At 42.3% G+C, this 21,583-nt stretch overlaps 1 protein-coding gene and 1 long non-coding RNA gene across 3 annotated transcripts in view; both read left to right on the forward strand.

Annotated features, from left to right (window-relative positions):
• The first annotated feature begins 1,540 nt into the window (after positions 1–1,540).
• LOC133382350 (uncharacterized) lies at positions 1,541–6,849 on the forward strand. The gene is made up of 3 exons (XR_009761917.1): positions 1,541–1,987; positions 3,862–3,904; positions 6,569–6,849. It is a non-coding gene; the product is annotated as an uncharacterized LOC133382350 (long non-coding RNA).
• Positions 6,850–7,996: 1,147 nt separating this feature from the next.
• Positions 7,997–21,583, forward strand: part of OXTR (oxytocin receptor) — a 30,798-nt gene continuing 17,211 nt past the window's right edge. The window contains exons 1-2 of one of the 2 annotated variants that reach the window (XM_061618528.1): positions 7,997–8,138; positions 9,244–10,512. In XM_061618528.1, coding sequence (XP_061474512.1) covers positions 9,591–10,512 — 922 coding nt within the window. In that variant the 5' untranslated portion in view covers positions 7,997–8,138; positions 9,244–9,590. The other variant, XM_061618527.1, reaches the window with a different exon arrangement.

Consider the following 21,583-nt stretch of genomic DNA (forward strand, 5'->3'; position numbering starts at 1 on the left):
AATTTTAAACACTCCCCTTTTGAATAGGTGGCAGCAGGGCCAGTTCTAAAGGGTGGTCAGGTGGGGCACTGGCCGAGGGCCTCTGGGGCCCCTGCACTCCCCTTCTGCAATCCATGGCAGGATTGCTGCTGCGGATAGCAGGGCAGGAGCTTCAGAGCTGCCCGCCATTCCCCTGTTTCACCTACCTTTCTCTGTGCTGTTTTTTGCAGCTGCGCGCACTGCGCATGCAGGTCTGCCATCAATCAAGATGGCAGCCGAGGTTTCCCTAAGGGGCTGAAGCCTCTGCCGCCATCTTGGTTGATGGCAGCAATGCGTGTGTGTAGCACACATGCATGCCATCAACCAAGATGGCGGCAGAGGCTTCAGCCCCTTAGGGAAACCTCAGCCGCCATCTTGATTGATGGCAAACCTGCGCGTGCAGGCGCGCCACCAAAAAAACAGCACAGAGAATGTTAAGTAGAGCAGGGGAATGGCAGGCGGCTTGGGATCTCCCGCCCTGTGATCCGCGGTACCAATCCTGCAGCAAATCACAGAAGGGGAGTGGCAGGGCCCAGGGCAGGCTGGTGCCCAAGGGCCCTGGCATGCCTGGTGCTGGCCCTGGGTGACAGCTATGGATGGGTGGGAATTTCAATTCAGTTCACATTTCAATCAAATTCCCATTTTCTGAAGCAATTTTCTGAAGCAACCTAAGCACAGCCATCCTTCAAAATTCACACTTTATTCAACCAAAAAATGTTTTCAAAAATGCATATATTAGGTGAAAGTGGGCAGAGAAATGAATATATGAGTGAAGATAACATGCAAAAATGCATTATATGATGAGAAGTTGTTTGCAAAAATGTGTACATTAGTCAATATACCAAAATGCTGGAGAATTTTCATAAGGATTTTTTTTTAAAAAAATGCCAAATGCTGCAGAAATGTGGAGAACTGAATTTAATTTATTTTTATTTTATTATTTGATTTATATCCCGCCCTTCTCCCAGCAGAAGCCCAGAATTTAAGGTTAGAAAAATGAGAAACAGAGAACAAAAACAGTCAGATCTTTCAATCTCTAGAGACAGCCACAGTTCCTCATTCAGTGGAGGCTGGTTCATTAGACCAAATGGGGCCCTTCCCCACCAACCTCAGTTTGCCCTCAGCCAGCTCCTACCTGCCTTATCACATATAACCCATCCAGAGGGTGGCCTTGGCTGTCGGCTTCTTTCTCCTTAGTCTCAGTTTTGCCCTTGCGCAGCACAGATGTGAGGAGGATGGGAACAAAACTAGAATTCATTGGCTCTGCCTGTCATCAGGCCCACCTATTGTTGGCTTCCCTGCTTCCCGCCCCACCAGTCCCAGTTAGGGTTGCCAGGTTCTTGGCCTGAGACTGATCCTGTATCTTTAGGAGAAGAGAAAGTCAGCCAAGTACAGGTGTTTGTGGAACCCTATAATGAGAAAAACCACAAGGTGGAATTCTTTCTTCCCCCTGCACAACTTTTAAAGATACAGAAGACCTCTTGGAGGCTGGGCCTGGCAACCAAGAGGTCTTCTGTGTGGGGTGGACTGAATGAACAGCATACGTTGGCAAACCACGCTGCTGTTCTCAGTACACTATCTCTCAAGACATTGCGATCTGACCAGTGGAAAAACAGGATGTGGTTAACTTTATGGCTGTAAACGATACTGACATCTGTAGTGGTTAAATAACTGCCTGCATATTGCCACGTAGATATGCTGTTGTCCTATGTATGTACGTGATGTTATACAATAGTTAAAGGTCATAGGCTGTTTATGGAGAAAAAATAATCCACGCCTCCAGGCGGAGGTAATAATAAAAGCGGAGACCAGAATTACGAGGGGGGCTCCGAAATTGAACTCTGGTCTCACCGTGTCTCACTGTGTCGTGATATCTACATCTGGTGACCTCGACGTGATTCAGAACAAACACCCTCGTACCCACTGGCAGGATCAGCCAACGGTGCACCTCAGCGTACAGCTCCCATTCGTGAGTATGGGGGGGGAATTGTCAGCTCAGCAGAAGGTTCATGCACAAGAGCTACAAAAAATTTTAAAACAGGATACCTCAGCTTTTATAAGTCGTTCTCACATTGAATCATTGTTAAAAACAATTCAATGTCAATGTCCATGGTATCCAGAGCAAGGATCACTACGTCAGTCAGATTGGATAAAGATAGGGAGAAAATTACATGAAGAACCAAGAGCACCTATTCACCATCTCTTATTATGGCAAAAGTGTGCTGAGGCCATTAGTCATTTAGGGATAAAAGAGACATCGCTGTTTGCCAATTCTGACCAGAAAACTCCTCTTTATCCCCAACTTTCTTTACCTACACCTGAAAAGGATATTGAGAAATTTGTAAATGCTCCTCCATATAGCCCTCCAGTCCAACAAGAACAGGTTACTGGGAAGGTTAAAGCAGCCATAGCTCAGGCTGCAGCCTCAGGATTATTATCTATGGAAGAAATGGGAGACTGGGAGGGTACAATTTCAGCTTTTCCCGTTACATATCAGCCAGATCCTAATAATGCTAATAATCGCATAGCAACTTGGACAGCTCTTCCGTTTTCTGTTATTAGAGAAATAAATAAGGCAGTAAGAGAATATGGGATTACGGCTAATTATGTACAAGGGATGTTGGAAGGAGTAGCTACTGGATATAACATGATCCCTCAAGATTGGAAGGATCTCTTTAGGATGATTTTGACTCCTTCGCAATATGTAGTTTGGGACCAAGAATTTAGACATGCTGCTATAGCAGCTGGGGATGCTAATATCATTCCCGAGCAAATTTATGGGTCAGGTAATTTTGCTACCATAGCACAACAAGGGGTATTGCCTGAAGCCGCATTTCATCGAACTGCTGAGTGTATACAGAAAGCATTTAAAAAGGTGCCTGCTGGGAAAGAACCCTTACGTTCTTTTACGAATGTACGGCAGCAAGCAACAGAGCCCTATTTTCAGTTTGTTGACCGTTTGAAAGAGGCTCTGACACGGCAGGTTGATAACCCTCAGGCACAAGGGGAATTATTGTTAAAATTAGCTTACGAGAATTCTAACACAGACTGTAAAAAGATTTTGAAAAACATTATTCATAGACCTCAATATGAATTGGGAGACATGATTCAAGCTTGTGCAGAGGTAGGTACACATGTTCATGCCATGACATTGTTAGCTGGGGCATTAAGACAGGGTAACAAACCTACAGGCAATTGTTTTAATTGTCAAAAGCCTGGTCATTTCAGAAGGGAATGTCGGGCTCCTGGCGGAGGAGCATTTAAAGGTGGGGGCACTGTTACAAACCGGCCAAAGAAAATCTGTCCGAAATGTAAAAAGGGTTATCATTGGGCTAATCAGTGTCGTTCAGCTCCCACTACCAATACCAATGTGTCTTCCCGTCCTATTGAGGGAAACTGAACTTGGGGCAGGCTTCCAGCCCCGAATCTCAAGGAAGTGTACCCACCCCTGCTACTCAAGGAAGCGCTGGAATTGATTTAATACATGCAGAGTCAAAAGATGTTCCTTTGCCTGGAGCAGTTCTTTTAATGCCTACCACACTCACTGGCCCTTTACCAGAAGGCACCGTAGGCCTTGTACTACCGCGATCCTCTGCTTCCAAGAATAATATAATGGTGGTACCTGGTGTTATTGATTCTGATTATCAGGGAATTATTTATATTCAGTATTGGAGTCACCTTCCCCTTCAGTTGAAGAAGGGAGATTCTTTTGCGCAACTATTGTTATTGCCATATCGTCTTTTCACATCGAACACTTCCTCCCAAAAACGTACTGGTGGATTCGGATCTACAAGGACGAAATCGCCGAGTGTGAGTATTTCAGGTAATCCTTTCCATCCACAGGTAGCTGCAGTACTGGCAGAAGTGACCAGGGAGAAACCGGTTCGTAAGTATTGTTTAAACAATGTTATTTTTGAAGGTATTATAGATTCTGGGGCAGATGTCACAGTAATTGCTGAACATAACTGGCCATCCTCTTGGCCAGTAGAAGTGGCCCCTTCTGTGTGGGGAGTGGGCGGAGCTCAGGATTCAAAACGGAGTAAGGATTGGATACAAGTTGTTGCTCTTGATGGTGATCGTATAGCCCACATTCGCCCTTGTATTTTGGACATTTCAGTAAATCTGTGGGGAAGGGATTTACTGGAGCAATTCCAGACCACCATTGTTATTAATGATTAGCCAACAAAAGGCAGCTCTTCCTTTACAATGGAAGACAGACATACCCATTTGGGTAGAACAATGGCCCTTACCCAAAGAAAAATTAGAAGCTCTGCACCAACTGGTAAAGGAGCAACTGGAAGCTGATCATATAGCAGAAAGTAATAGCCCTTATAACACCCCAGTGTTTGTGATTAAAAAGAAATCTGGAAAGTGGAGGCTCTTACATGATTTACGAGAAATAAATAAATTAATTGTGCCCATGGGTCCGCTACAATGTGGGACGCCTAATCCAAATTTAATTCCATATGACTATTCCTTAGCTATTATAGACCTGAAAGATTGCTTTTTCACAATACCGTTACAAGCGCAAGACGCACCGAAATTTGCGTTTACTGTTCCCGTATATAATAACTCTGGCCCTGCGCAACGATATCAATGGAAAGTGCTACCTCAGGGCATGTTAAATAGTCCAACCCTATGTCAACAGTTTGTAGACATGGCCCTGCGACCCTTTCGGGCTCAATACCCTACATTATTGGTCTACCATTATATGGATGACATCTTGGTGGCTGGGAGAACCCTCCCATCTATGTGGCAACAACACCTTACTGATCATTTGTCACAGTCAGGGTTGCAGATTGCCCCTGAAAAGGTACAACTCAAAGAACCATTTCTGTATTTAGGACATAAATTAATGCAATCCTACTCCACTCCTGTATTGCCCTGTCTTACTTTGTCAATGAAGCCAACTTATGTAGAACTACAACAATTCTTGGGTTCTATTAATTGGATTCGACCATATTGTAAACTTACCACTCAAGACATGGGGCCTTTATTTGAATGTTTAAAACAAGGACGTCAACCTGCAGATATTATTACTTTAACGGAACAGGCAAGGCAATCCCTAGAATTAGTTTCTACAACGTTAAAAGCTATTTGGGTGGATCGACAAATATTGAATAAACCACTGATTTTATTTGTTTTATTTGATGGAAGCCAACTTTTTGCTGCACTCACTCAGGAGTCAGGCTCCAATGCTACACATATAATAGAGTGGCTTTACTTAGCCCATACACCAAAGTCATCTATCACAACTTTGCCAATGCAAGCAGCAGAAATAATCCAAAAAGCACGATTACGATCAAGGCAATTATTAGGTATCGATCCGGTTGAAATTTCGTTGCCTCTTAAACTTTACACATGGGAAAATGCTGTTGCACTTTCTGATGACCTTCAATGGGCTTTAGTCTCTTATTTGGGCACAATTTCATGTCGTTCCTCATCAGATCCACGGCTTCAAATTACACAAAAAATTCCTATCCAGTTTCAATCTGTAATCAGTTTACAACCCTTACCTGCGGTCACGGTCTATACTGATGGCAGTCCAACTAGAGGGGTTGTTGCATGGCACGAGCAGGGGGTTTGGAAGACAATTTTCACCTTACCCCAAACTTCCGCTCAGAGATCTGAGTTGGCCGCTGTTAGTATGGCGCTGTTGACTTTTGCAAATCAGGAGGTTAACATTATTACCGATAGTCTTTATGTTAAGAATGTTGTACTTGCATTACCCGGTAGTTATGTCTCTCCCATGCTGGACACTAATCTACTTGCTCTTATGCTTACACTTCAAAAACTCATACATACTCGGTCTTGTCGATTTGCTATATTTCATATTCGCAGTCATCAACCTTTCCCAGGATTGTTAACAGAAGGTAATCAATATGCTGATCAGGCTCTTCGTGCCCTCCTTTGCACACCCATAGAAAGTCATGCCCTTCATCATCAAAATGCTAAAGCACTCCAGAAGCAATTCCATCTTACTGCCCAGGAAGCCTCTGCCATTATTCAACAATGTCCCCAATGCACACAGTTAACTCTATCCCCAGAACCAGGAGTGAACCCACGAGGTCTCATAGTTAACCAGTTGTGGCAAATGGATGTTACACATTTTCCTACTTTCTCCCCATGGAAGTATTTGCATGTTACAGTAGATACATATTCCGGATACATATGGGTAACTCCTCAGAAAGGGGAAAAAACTAAGAATGTTATTAATCATGTCATTCGTTCTATTGCCATCATGGGCCAACCTCAGACGATAAAAACTGATAATGGTCCTGCATATGTTTCACAGCAATTTGCACAGTTTTGCACTAAGTGGTCCATTACACATTTGTTTGGTATTCCTTATAATTCTACAGGTCAAGCTGTCGTCGAACGTACCAATCGTACCCTTAAAGAGCATTTGCTTAAACAAAAACAAAAAGGAGGAGTACCACTGGGATTGGCCACCAAAGAGGAGTGGCTGGCACAAGTGTTGTTTACCATTAATCATTTAAATTTGTCTCAATCTCCCAATACTCATTTTTCCTTTTCTACTCGAGCGCAGCGGCATTTTCAGCAGTCGGAGTCTCTACCTGCCCCGCGGGTGCAGTTTCGGCAACTACCAAATCCAGAGTGGAAAGGCCCAGTTCCGCTTATAACGTGGGGTCGAGGTTACGCGGCTGTGTCTACGCCTGACGGTCCTGTGTGGGTACCTGCTAGGTGTATCCGGCCCTGGAAAGACGATGTCCTGGCACGATAATCTTAAGAATCCCATCCCTAATTTTTCTCTGCAACTTCAGGATACTGGGATGTCTTCCAGGAAGCGTGGTCGGAATGTTCCGCAACCTCCCGTGACTTGGGGCCAAATAAAGAACTTAGCAACACAAGCAGAAAAAGCAATGGAACAAGCCGGGGTGGACAAGACAACTGAGAATACCATTCTTGCTTTAATTGCGTCTTTAAATACAAATTCTATTTTTGTACTTTGCATTTGTTGGATTTTAGGAAGCGCTGGGGCTGACAGGTTGGGGCAGGAGTTGGGGATGCGGTTTCAACACAATATCTGGGTTCAGTTAGCAAGAATGACAAATGTGAGTGACTTTTGCATGACTGAACATGTACAGGAAATGGGTATGTTGGGAACATGTTTAATACCCGTATGCAAAGCACCTGGGGATATTGGGAACATTACAGGACTTGGGCGGTTCATGAATACTTCAGAGATTAAATATCATACTGTTTCGAATTGGGGAACTCCAACCTTCCAGCTGCCTGTTAATGCTTTTCAATTATTTACATCACATGTTGCAAATTCCATTAATAATACGTGTGCTCGGATGGCTAAGTCAGATTCTTAGATATGCTATTCTTTTACTCATTTTAAGTATAGGCTTATGCTGTTTTTTACAATACCTTTTCCAGACGTGTACACCTGTTGCTCCGCGACCATTACGTAGTAATTACTTTTTGCTAAAAAATAAAAAAGGGGGAGATGTGGGGTGGACTGAATGAACAGCATACGTTGGCAAACCACGCTGCTGTTCTCAGTACACTATCTCTCAAGACATTGCGATCTGACCAGTGGAAAAACAGGATGTGGTTAACTTTATGGCTGTAAACGATACTGACATCTGTAGTGGTTAAATAACTGCCTGCATATTGCCACGTAGATATGCTGTTGTCCTATGTATGTACGTGATGTTATACAATAGTTAAAGGTCATAGGCTGTTTATGGAGAAAAAATAATCCACGCCTCCAGGCGGAGGTAATAATAAAAGCGGAGACCAGAATTACGAGGGGGGCTCCGAAATTGAACTCTGGTCTCACCGTGTCTCACTGTGTCGTGATATCTACACTTCTGTATCTTTAAAAGTTGTGTAGGGGGAAGAAAGAATTCCACCTTGTGGTTTTTCTCATTACAGCGTTGCAAGAACACCTGCACTTGGCTGACTTTCTCTTCTCCTAAAGTTACAGGATCAGTCTCAGGCCAAGAACCTGACAACCCTAGTCCCAACAGGCACCAGCTGCCACTGATCTCTCTTCACTTTCAGAAGCAGTTTGTCATAGGGCAAGCTCTACCAGTAGGCAGAGTGAGGTAGTAACTTCAGGCAGCTGAAGGTGGAATTCATGAAAGGTCAGCAAATGGTCTTTTATTTATTAGTATTGTCTTTTGTACTCTCAGGTAGAGGTGCTTATGGGATTTGCTTTGTCTCAAGTGCCAAAATTACTTAGCTAACCTTGGGTTTTATATACATTGATTGTGTGTGTGGGGGGGTGCCATTTGTTGTTCTGCCTCAGGAGCACTGAACACAGCAACAGCCTGGTGAAGGGGTGGCGGCAGCTATGTAACTTGTTTGATAGAAGTCACTTTCAAACCTGGGCTCTGTTGATTTTGGTGTTCTTTGGGTCCTAGCCTGTATTTTTTCCACACCTCTTAAGACACAGCTGTGTGTAACTGTGCACATCTAAAACTAATTTGGAAAGCAGTCTTTGCTGAGTGAGATCTCAATCTTGTCTCCTGAACGTTTTACTCGTTTACTGGGAACAGGAGTGAAGAGGTGGCCTATTGCGCCACCTAATGGAAAAATGAAACTCCGCAACGATTAGATAGTAGCAGCATATTTTGTTCATGAATGACTCTGAAGGGCTGACTGCAGCCTCTGCTCCTCCTCCTTCTCTCCCCCCCCCTCCACTCTGTCCTCCTGGATTCATTTGAGAGCAAACTTGTGGAGCAGCTAGACGTGTCACAGGGCAAACACTCACCTGATATTCTTGGGCAATCTCATCTGAAGGAAGTTAGCCTTATATATTCCATTTTGAATGGAAAAAAGAACCCTTCAGCCAAGGAGTTTCCAAACGAAAGAAAGAGTTAAAGGTAAGAGGAAGGATTTCTTTTCAAATGAGAAAGGCATGTTTAGCAAAAATAGATTGTGTGTTTGGGGTGGTGGTGCACACACCTTTCTCTGCAGGTACTGATTAATACATGTATCAGTCTAACTGGAATTGACACTGCAGCCCAAAAGGGACTCAGCAAGCCAATGAGCAATAGCTCATTGTTGCGTTAAAGTACGCTAGAGCAACTCATTGAAATAACTGAAATGATCCTGAGAGTGAATGAGTGCTTAGTGAGACAGCAGTGTTCTGGGAAGGTTTTAGCATTAGGAGGATGACAAGGATGCTGTGCGATACTGATTTCTGGTAAAAAATTACTTTCCTTGCTTTTTTTGTGACTGCTGTAGGAGCCCAGGAGTAATTTCAGACAGGACAGAGTTGTTTCTCAGACCTTTTTAGCTCCAGACTTCCTTCAGGACGACTAAGCCTGCGGAAGGAAAGGACGCTCACAACTCCACACCTCCAGGTGCAAACACAAGTGAATGACCCAGATCGAAACCCAAAGGGAGTAAATGGGATTTTCAAAAAAAAAAATGAGACAAAAGACCAAATGGGAGTAAGTGGGCATTACCACAAAAGGAAAGTAGGCCTGGTCCCAAGAAAAGGAAGACTCTAAAGGGGACTTCAGTCAACAGACGGAGGCTCTCATCTCAGATCAATCTAGCAAAAGGCACCGGATGGAAAGCAGCCTACTATGGATCCTCTCTGCTTATTCGGGAATGATTCATGGACTTATAACTGCTCCTTGAGCAATTCCAGTGTAGAGAACCAGACTTCCCAAAGCAACAGAACCTCCCACGTGAAACGGAATGAGAATGTTGCTAAGGTGGAGGTGGCTGTGCTCTGCCTCATCTTCTTCCTTGCCCTGACTGGCAACCTGTGTGTACTGCTGGCTATCCACACTACCCGCCATAAGCACTCCCGGATGTACTTCTTCATGAAGCATTTGAGCATTGCTGACCTGGTTGTGGCCATTTTCCAGGTCTTGCCTCAGCTCATTTGGGACATCACCTTCAGGTTCCTTGGGCCAGATTACCTCTGCAGGTTGATCAAATACCTGCAGGTTGTGGGAATGTTTGCTTCCACTTACATGCTCTTGCTAATGTCCCTGGATCGGTGCTTGGCCATCTGTCAACCTTTGAGGTCTTTGCACAGGAGGTCTGACCGGTTGTCTGTCCTCCTCACTTGGATGGTGTGCCTTCTGTTCAGCATCCCACAGCTCCAAATATTTTCCATGAGGGATGTGGATAATGGGGTGTTTGATTGCTGGGCACATTTTATCCAACCCTGGGGACCTAAAGCCTACATCACCTGGATAACCTTGACTGTCTACATTATCCCTGTGCTTATGCTGAGCATCTGCTATGGTTTGATCAGCTTCAAAATTTGGCAGAATGTGAAGCTAAAAACACTTCACGAGACCAATGTGAATCTGACCTCTAGGAATCCCCATGGGGGCACACTCTCCAGGGTCAGCAGTGTCAAACTCATTTCCAAAGCAAAGATCCGGACAGTCAAAATGACCTTCATCATAGTCTTAGCTTTCATTATGTGCTGGACTCCTTTTTTCATTGTGCAGATGTGGATTGCATGGGATGAAAATGCTCCAAAAGAAGGTACAGTTTGCTTTCCTCCTTTCTTGTGTCTATATAAGCTTTGCGCAATAAGTGTAGAAATTGTCACACAATAATTTCTTTTAAAAACTGATGGCCCTCAATTGAGCATATTATCAAAGCAGTCGATCTGCAATGTAAGAGGTAACATGAAATTGACATTTAAGAGGTATTTCAGCAAAAATGAAACAGAGGCATTATTAAGATGGTATGACAAGGAGACCAGTTCACTTGCTGGGGTGATAGGATAGGTGAAGGATGAGATGCAACCCTTGGCAACCTTAGGCATTATTTATGTGACCTTGGATATGTTTTACCGGTATCTCTCTTCTTCACTGCCTTATCTGCAAAACAAGGGACTTTGATGTTTTGGAAATGGGAAACAGGATAGGAAGGTAAGTAAGCAGGAATAGGAAGAATGTGCATATAGTATATTATGAACTTATTCATTTATGTTTATTTAACAAGATTTCTATACCGCTTACTCAGAAAAAAGTCTAACTGGTTTGCATAAAACAATATAAAATATTCATAAGAAAACATCAGTTCATTAAAAAATACTAATGGCCACATAACTTCAGAAAAGTCACTTTGGGCTCATTTATTTATTTATTATTTGATTTATATCCTGCCCTTCCTCCCAGCAGGAGCTCATCCTGAAGTGAGATCAAATGATAAAGAGATTGGTATTGACTGATTTCTGAATATTGGGATTTAACTTGAAGGGCACAGGAATTTTATGAATTGGTGGCCAGGTTGTCACTGACGGTTGTGTTTAAAGCTGAATGGTGGGCAGACAAGGAGGTCTCCCTGTGCTGTGAATTGAGATAACCAGGTGAGTCTTCTTGAGTACCAACAAAATTACAGTGATGGGCTTCCTTCAATAAAAAGTGTAACAGCTGTTCCAGTTTTCTTTTGCTTGTAACAGCTGTTTCCCTCTTGCCTACAAGGTGTTGTAAGTGGTCTCTTAGCAAATGGACCATGTAGATACAATGTCAGTGTTTGAGTCTCAGTGACCCATCATCTCCATCTGTTTCTTTGCCTTTCTATGGCAGTGAGAAACTATATTTAGGCAAGGGTTCGAGGTTCTAAGTTCTTCCTCTGAAAACTGTTGGTAAAGGCTAATGGGTGCATTAGTAAGGGGGTTAGCTGGTCTCATCCCAGTGGTATCTGTGGCACCAGGATCATGGTTCAGGATTAGCTCTATGAGGGGAGGCACTCATTGCAATGCGAAGTTCTCTCTTTTCTCTAGGTAGGTCAAGGCCACCTTTCTGAAATCTTCTTAGCCACACATAATGTATCCACCAGCAACCCCCAATAAACTCTACAGAAAAGCTACTCAAGACTATCAACTAGTTCATACATGTGCATTCATCATTTGATGACTCTAGCATTAAGTGGCGAGTTACATGCGTGAATAAACCATCAGGGGTTAAACCCCACAAACAGAACTGTCATGATGTTGCCCCAAATCATGTCAAACACTTATGTACCTATGCACATTCCAAAGGCATGGATGACTTCTCTAGGTTCAGGGGCCACAGTGGTCATATGGGGGTTCAAACATATTTTATTGTACAACCTGAACCCCTTAATGGGACATCAAGATCTGTTGCAAAAACAATGTCACTTAGGAATTAGGGCTTTGGAGTTGCCTTGAGTATGCAGCCCGGCATTTCTGGGGCATTATATACAAACCCCAAAGAGATCATCTATCTGTTATAACTTGGGAGGGGCAGGAAAACAGTTTCCTTACAAGTGAATGTAGGCAAATTATTTAACATCAAGATTCTGAGAGCTACGTAAGACTGGATGCTAGTTAGTTGTCTAACTGTGTACAAAGGGGACCCATAAAGTATCTTCTAGTTCTGTTATTCCAAGCTTTAATAACTGGTGTCCCTTTGAAAGCTACAAATATGAGAGCCATAACATCCTGCACACTCAGCTCGTGGGATCTAAATCAGGGTTCATAAATCAGGAACCCCCTTTGTGTTAATCTATTGAGTTCTAGGTCCCTTCCCCATCTTTCTTTCTTTAAAACAAAAAACAAGCTGACACTGCAAGTAAGCGAAGGAACAACAGGAAGGCTTGCTTAACACTTTCCCATCTGACCATTTCCCCATTCCAATGTTCCTCCAGTTGGATTTTTCCCTTGTGAAGCAGAAGATACTTGTGTTTCTTCTAATGTGAATGGAGAGACAATGTGCTGCCGTGGCAAGAATGCTGGGTTTGGATGTGAGAAACCCAGATTCTTTCCAGCTTAAGCTGTGAAGCTCATTGATCAGGACACTTTTGTCAGCTGAGTTTCTTTTAGTCTACCTTAGTTCACAGTGATGTTATGAACGTAAAACCAGATATGCCGATGGGTGCCATGCCACCTAAACTTCCTTAGAGGAAGGGCACAATATGAATGCAATGAAATAAATATCAATACTGATGTCTGAGTGCTGAGTATTGAAGCAAGACATTCTCTGGCTTTCTTTCCTGCTGCACTATACTTTCAAAACTATATTCAGGAATCCAGCATGTTCTGCTATGTTTCCAGCTGGCATAAGCCGGTGGCCAGCCAAAGCATAGGAAGTCCTGTAGCTGTTGCTCCACCCAGGTAAACATAATACTAGTTTTCTGGGTGGCATTGCTGTGACAAGGATAACCCCTAGCTCTTTTAAATCTGCAGGCTGTATTTCCCCAGCATGCCCTGCTTGGGTAGACCTACTGTATGTCCTCACTGCTATGATGCCATCTTAGCTGTATGCTTGGGAAAACTTGTACCTCATCTACTGTAATCTGCTAATATTCAATTTCTTATTTTCAGGGAATTAAATACATCTTGTAAATGTTTCCAATATTTGGTACATTTTGTTTTCATTTCAAGCATCTGGAAGACTGAAGGATTTTTGTCAGACTTTCTGAAATAATTATATGTGTACATTGCTAAATGTACCAGAGGGACCTTAGTCTTATTCTTTACTGAGAGCATTGTTTGAAAACTTTTCACAAGTCCTCTAGCAAAAAAGATGTTGAATTTATCTGCAAAAGGTGATAGACAATGAAAAGCATGGACTGGAGGAGACAGTAGGTGGGAAAGAGGGATGAGAATGGGAGAGTGCAAAGAAACCATTGTTATCCCTCAGCAGAGATAACAAAATGAAAAGTGTGGAGGAAATTCAGTTGTGAATAGGAGTGACAAAAGGTATTAAGTACTTCCCAGTATTATGTGCAGAGCTTGGAAAAGTTACTTTTTAAAACTACAACTCCCACCAGCCCCAGCCAGCATGGCCACTGGATTGGGCTGGTGGGAGTTGTAGTTCAAAAAAGTAACTTTTCCAAGCTCTGATTATGTGGCACAGTCTGAACCAATGTTGCTTTTTTCTCATATCCTTACTCAGGGCAGCTAAGTTCATGAGATTTCCTTACCTAGTGTTTTATTGGCCAAAAATTATAAAAGAGTTCTTCAAACCAAAATATTTATTTGAAATACTTTGCCAGCCAATTATTCCAAAAGTTGGCAAAGGTGCAGGACAAGGAAAATGGACTCTCTTCATCTTGTGGTTGACCTTGAACTAATGATATATGAGAAACAAATTGAAGGCAACGTACTTCAATTATCCTTCAAGCAAATAAGGACCAAAATCCCTTTCAGAAAAGCTATTTCCAAACAATGGAGCCCAAGGCATCATCATGTACTTGCACAAAAATTATGGGAGTGAGTGCATGACATCCACCTAGATATTGAGACTGGTCCTTAATGGCAGCCTGCTGTTCTAGCCAGTTTCCTCTATAGACATGAAATATATTGTCTTCAGTGTTAGACGCACTCAGAGCAAACCCATTGAAAGTAATGCACTTGAGTAACTTATGCCCACTCATTTCAGTGGGTTTACTCTGAACTTAGTTGGATACCATCCATGGGGCCATTGCACAAATATGCAACTGGTCCACACACACATTGATTTGTTTATTCACCATTTGATGACTCACAGCAGTAGGTCAAGAGGCAAGAGTTTGCTCCCCATGACCGTTCTATGAACGTTGCTGGTGTTCTAGTCTGATTATTCCTAATCTGGTAACCATAGTTGTCTCCATCATGGAGTTTAACGAGAGCCAGGACAACCATGAAGGAGGTGCATTTCTTGCTCAGAGAGGCCTAAAGCAAGGATAACATCCTAGCAAACTAGGATCCAGATGCTGATCGACACTTTATGAATGGTCATTTCAGCTGTAATCTAAAAGGCGCCTGTGGAAATTTATGAAACTTTAATTGTCCATTAAACTTTTCTGAGGAATGTTCTTTAGCAGTTCTAGATGATAACTAATGCTAAAAAATAGTGAGAAACCCCCACATTTGTGGTTTACCTTTTGAGTGTTTTCCTAGAATCTAGACGACAAAAATCATAGGTGGCCATGTTGGTGCATGGGGGGGGGGGGACGACCAAAAGCCACAGTAGGTTAATACCATTGTTATTTTTGAATTGCTTCCCATAAAGTATCCTGAAGCAACTTACAATATAATAAAAACATATATAAAAGTTACATACATAAAAACAGTTAAAACAATTTTTCAGAGAAAATTGAATTTAGTTGTCCAGGAGACGAATCCAAGAAGGTGATGATCTACCATCTAAAGAATGAACTTAGATTTTAGGGGTTACATGTCCTGGATCAAACACTAGATAAACACTACCCCAGTTCTATTGACTATTTACCTAGTGAACTGCCTAAAATTGGCTTTTCAGGGCTATCTTTCTGCTCTTTGGACCTGTCTCCAAAGAACCAGTGTGTTCTGCTTAGTGCTGGAGGCAGATCCAAGTAACTGCTAGCATTTATATTTTCAAGGAAAAATATTTTAAAATGGGAAAACAGCCATTGTTGTTTCTTTGTTCTGGTAATCTTTGTTGCAACCTGAAATCTATTTTGTACCTAGTACGATCCAAATTCATTAGTACTGAATTAAATATTAAGTCATGCAGAATTAAAACGGTTACAAATGGCAGATTCAAAGGCTTTTTTATCATGCCCAACTTTCTCTCTCTCCACCCAGCCCCGCGTTGCCTGCAGTTGTTTTCTTAACTGTCAGCCTTCTAGCCAGAAGAAGAGTTAGAATCATAGAACAGTAGAGTTGGAAGGGGCCTATAAGGCCATCAAGTCCAACCCCCTGCGCAATGCAGGAATCCAAATCAAAGCATTCCCGACAGATGGCTGTCCAGCTGCCTCTTGAATGCCTCCAGTGTCGGAGAGTCCACTACCTCTCTAGGTAATTGATTCTATTGTCATATGGCTCTAACAGTTAGGAAGTTTTTCCTGATGTCCAGTTGAAATCTGGCTTCCTGCAACTTGAGCCCATTTTTCAGTGTCCTGCACTCTGGGACAATCGAGAAGAGATCCTGGAACTCCTCTATGTGACAACCTTTCATGTACTTGAAGAGTGCTATCATATCTCCCCTCAATCTTCTCTTCTTCAGGCTAAACATGCCCAGTTCTTTCAGTCTCTCCTCATAAGGCTTTGTTTCCAGTCCCCTGATCATCCTTGTTGCCCTCCTCTGAACCTGTTCCAGTTTGTCTGCATCCTTCTTGAAGTGCGGAGACCAGAACTGGATGCAGTATTCAAGATGAGGCCTAACCGGGGCTGAACAGAGGGGAACTAATACTTCACATGATTTGGAAACTATACTTCTGTTAATGCAGCCTAATATAGCATTTACCTTTTTTGCAGTCATATCACACTGTTGGCTCATATTCAGCTTACGATCAACAACAATTCCAAGATCCTTTTCACACGTCGTATTGCTGAGCCAAGTATCCCCCATCTTATAACTGTGCATTTGGTTTCTTTTTCCTAAGTGTAGAACTTTGCATTTATCCGTGTTGAATTTCATTCTGTTGTTTTCAGCCCAATGCTCCAGCCTATCAAGGTCCCTTTGAATTTTCTTTCTATCTCCCATGGTATTAGCTATGCCCCCAATTTTGTATCATCTGCAAATTTGATAAGCATGCTCTGTACCTCCTGGAAAACTCAAAAGCTTGCTTACTCCTTTGTGAAATTTGACTTGGTCTTAATAAAAACATCATTCTAGTGTAGTTTTTAAATGTTTATCTAGAGATGTGGTGTGATATTATTTGGTTCTGGATGTGATGAGTTGTTTTTGCAATGCATCCGTTAATGGAGCAAAAGAAGTTTAAAATGACCCATGTAGTGTGCAAGATAAGTTGGGGTGACACAAAAGCTGTGCCTGTACTTGTAAATATCTTTCTAACTGTTAACTAGAATTCCAAAGGTTTTTATTTCCATTTTTGGTAGGAGGAAAGATGTTTCAGCAGGCAACATTTCTATGAATGGGTTTTTTATGCAGTTTGTGAAGGACCACCATGGGCTGCCCCCCTGCGCCCCCCCCATGTTTCCCTCCTGTATGGATGCAGGGTTGGGGCCTTAATTAGAAGGACTTGCTGGGTGAGAATGGCTAGGAGGCAAGTCTGCAACCAGACAAGACCCACCATTTCCCTTCCCTGCTATGGGGCCTGATAAGGCAGATAAAGAACAGCTGTTGGGGAGACACAGCTGTTGACAGTAAGGCTCCAGAGTTCCTTATAACTGAGCAGGAAGGGAAGGAGCAGGGGAGAGAGGGCCTGGCTGGGGTCTCCAGCTGAGAAGGTGTTTGGGGACGAATTGGAGGACCAGGCTGGCCAGTATGGGATGGAACACCCTACCTCTAGAAGAGCCATAGCTTAAGTGGTAGAGTATCTGCCTTTCATGCAGAAGGTCCCAGGTTCAATCCCCCAAGGCAACTCCAGACAGGGCTGGGAGAGACTCCTGTCTGAAACCTTGGAGAGCTGCTGCCAGTCAGTGTAGACAGTGCTGAGCTAGATGGACCAATGGTCTGACTCGGTATAAGGCAGCTTCCTATGTTCCTAAGCAACTGTGAATTGAACGCAGTGATTGAGGTGTTCTTCACCAGTGGTTGCAGTGACTTGTATGTAGGAAGAGAAGGGCTGGCGGAGGGGTGGGCACAGGGCCTTTTGACGTACCGCTACCCATGGGAGCCAGACATAGTCCATTTGCTCCATTTTCTTTTCTTGTGCAAGTATGCAAACCAATCCATAATTACCTGTACTTAACCCATATTACAAGGCTATGAATGAGTCAAGAAATTAGTCCAGAGAGGTGAAACAGTCAAGAGAAAGATCCCTAAAATTGCAATCCTAACGTAAGTAAATCCTGCAGATTTACTATGGAGTAAGTCCCATAGCACACAGTGACACTTTCACCTGAGACACCAAGATTAGGATCATGCTATAACTATCAGAGCATTTGTGGAAGGGTGCTATGCATTCAGTTGGAAAGGTGTATCTAAAGTGCACAAGCTAACAATCTGCCAAGCAAAGCGCTCTGATTAACAGAGGCATGGCTGGTCAGATGTTTGGAATACAAAAACCCATTTGAGAGAGCAGCAAGCTGAAAAGTTTCCTAACAAGCAAAATGTTTATCTTCCAACCTCTACATGTGGAGCTATAAAGAGCTTTTCTGGAGTTGTTGTGCCCCTATATTAACAAATGTGTGTCAGAGGTGTTGATACCTTTCCCCCTGCACTCTTCAAATAAAATGTCTGAACATTTTCATTAATGGATCCTTTTTGTTTTTCACTATGATTAAGCCATATGATCCAAAAGAGCCTGGAGCCTGCAATCACCTTTGACCCAACTACACAAATACATGCATACATTATTATCTATGTCTTGGAACACTGAAAGGATTGTTTAATAAGCATTCCTGTTTGCAGAAATGACAACCTATTCCTAACCATTTCTATCTCTAGTGGTAATAAAGGACAAATTATCACAAACGCCATGGCAATCATTTTGCGTTTTTCACAATGCTTAGCATAATATAGCTCTTTAGAAGGCTGAAAGTGCCTTGGATATGATTTCAATAATCATTATAAAATACTGGGAGAATACTGGCCTCCTTTAGGAGCAAGGACAGGACACTAATAAATAAATAAATGGTGGCTTGCCTCAGAGCATCTACTAAATTAATTTCATGGTGGAGGTAAGAATGGGAGACTTCAGAGATGATGATGTTCTTACCCAATGCATCAGGTGTGAGGAATTTTTTTCAGTCCAAGGGCCTCATCCCCCCATCTGCTAACTTTCCAGAGAACATCTGGAGGCTGCATGCCACAGGTGGGTAAGTCCAATGCAAAAATGTAGGTGGGGCCTCCTCACACTCTTCACACTTTTTTCTCTCATCCACACAAGGCAACCAAGAGGTCTTCTGTATCTTTAAAAGTTGTGCAGGGGGAAGGGAGAATTTCATATTGTGGTTTTTCCCATTACCGTGTTGCAAGAAAACCTGCACTTGGCTGAATTTTCTCTTCTCTTAAAGATACAGGATCATTCTCAGGCCCTGAGCCTGGCAACCCTACATGCTGCCCCCAGAAGGTTAACCACACAAGGGAATGTGGTCCTTGGCCTGAAAAAGGTTCCCCACCCCAATTCTAAGTACATTTCCTTTGGCCTTTCACAAACCATAGCTCAGTGTTTCTTTGCTTTGCTTAGAAGCTTGCACATATATCTACTGAGTGGCAGAAATAATCTTGGTTAACTGAATATTCTAAAGAATAAAATAAGACCCATATGGCTCTAAAACTGAAGAGAGGCCACATTTTAAAATTCCAATGTGAAGTTGACTGAGCATTTTCCTTTGACAGAACAGTTTATTGTTTCTGCAGCAGAACACCCCCCTCCCAAAAAGTAGACTTCTTGATCACTTTTCATGGACACTCTATTAATTCATGGTCTTGCTTAAAGGTTAAATTCCAAGGGAAACAGGCAGTTCTGTATGTACAGCCGCAGGTCTCTCTGGTATCTGGGTGAGTATGAGCTGCATCATTAGGGATCACATCTAACCTCCTCTCCTACCCCCAAAAACACTGACAGATTTTTTTCTACTTCAATTTTTCTGTTTCTGAGCTAATTTGGAAGAATTATCCTGCAAATACATACACATATTACTCTTACAATTTGAGAAAACATGTATGGCATGCAGATCCTGTTTAAACATTGTTGGGAGTGAATGAGCAACATCATGAGTTGCCCTGCCACATACAGATGGTGTCACTATATTAGGATGAATTTGCTTTTTGATTAGAGACTTGGAAGAGTGTCATGCTGCTAGGAGGATGTATGAACATTTAGAATAACAACTTTTTGCACTAACTTCCAGAGGGATAGCCAGGCCATGTTAGTCTGTTGCGGCAAAAATAATGAAGTGTATTGTTAAAAAAGACAAATGTATATATTTATATTTATTATTATTATTTATTTATTAGATTTATATCCTGCCTTTTTCCCGGTAGGAGCCCAGGGCGGCAAACAAAAGCAATAAAAACACTTTAAAACATCATAAAAACAGACTTTAAAATATATTAAAACAACCATTAAAAACATATTAAAACATATATGCTATAAACATGCAGAACTTCTGCTGTTCAAGACTGAGTTGAATGGCTTGTTTGTTTGTTTACATTATTTAAGGCAGTCAGAGTGGCTTAATAAATAAGTTCTGAGATGATCCGTGCCCTCAGAGGAGAAAGGAATTGGAGGAAGGAGAGAAAAGGAAGTTTGTGCACAAGTTTATACAGTTACAGTTCTTAACATTACAGCCAATGTCAGTGCTGGTTCTGGCTCCCTTGCCCTTGATGCTCTTGATCAACAGTAGTTTACCTCCTGAAGCACTCTTATTCCCAGATCAGATCCAGGAGCAGAGCTGGTGACAACGTTCAGGCCAGGAGGACAGGGCAGCGCCTTCCACACAGTTCTTCCCTCAGGTTGCTGACTTGATGAATCTTTACAGGAGGCAGCTTGGTGGAGTGACCCTCCTCTCTTGCCAATGTCAGGGGCAGTTCTGGCTGTCTTGCTGTCCCCTGAAGCACTCTTCCCTCCAGATCAGATCCAAGAGCAGAGCAGGTGACAATGGCCAGGCTAGGTGGACAAGGAAACTTCTGCCACCCTGGTTGAAATTTGCATGGAGTCATTTTCCTATAGATTTTCCCCTTATTTCCTCAAAGTTCAGGCTACTGAATAGAGGCCTAAGATGTTCATATTAAAATTCAAATGATGGACCCAAATATATTCTACATAAGATTCTAAATTTTGCTTATAAATTATTTTGGTGAAGAATGAAAATCAGAATACAAATACTTAATGCAATGCTAGTCCAAAGATGTTAAAAATAATATTTATTATATAAATGGAGTTTTTGACTTTTTAAAATTGATTATGGACTTGTTTCATAGTAAAGGGTAGATTTTCAGAAGGGCACACTTACTGAGAATACTAAACACAGCTCAGTTTTAAGCATGGTTACTGAGAAAAAAACTGAACTGATTTATTTTATAGTAGACATGTTTAGGATAGCAATGTAAGGCAAGTCCATGGTATGTGAAAGGTTTTCAAGCTCTTCCCCCACCCCCATTTGTTCATGGTAACAAAGAGTGTTCTCAATATCTATGGATTTATTATTATTTATTTCTAAAATGTCCTGCTGTGCAATAACGCAACTGCAGCAGGGTTGGGTGTTTTTTCTTTCTTTCTAATCAACATTTCATGTAATATATAGTAAATGCAACCCACTACATTTTCTATAAAACATTTGTAAATCTTTGCAAAGAGAGGTTGCCGGATATGAATCTGACTTGTTCCCATAACATTGTGTTTGTCAGGATATTGTGCTATTTTTCTTAGTTACATAAGTCATATTCAATAAATTAGATATTTTTGCCAGTCTAATCAAAATGCATGAGCAGTATGTGTCCATTTGTAGTGGGCCAAGCAACAGTGAGAATGAAAACCTTTCCTCTTATGGGTCACTGTAATATTTATATATGTCTATCTAAGTCATCGAGCATCGAGATCTGGGAAGCTTTGGCTCATGAGGGTCCCAATTGGAGGTCGGCCATTATCAAAGGTGCTATGGACTTTAAAGAAGCACGAGTACAGGGCGAAAGGGACAAACGAGCTAAGGGGAAGGCATGTCAAGCAAATCCTCATCGTGACCATCTTCCATCTGGAAACCTAT

The sequence above is a fragment of the Rhineura floridana genome, chromosome 3 (genome assembly GCF_030035675.1).
Source record: "Rhineura floridana isolate rRhiFlo1 chromosome 3, rRhiFlo1.hap2, whole genome shotgun sequence".
Classification (NCBI taxonomy): Eukaryota; Metazoa; Chordata; class Lepidosauria; order Squamata; family Rhineuridae; genus Rhineura; species Rhineura floridana.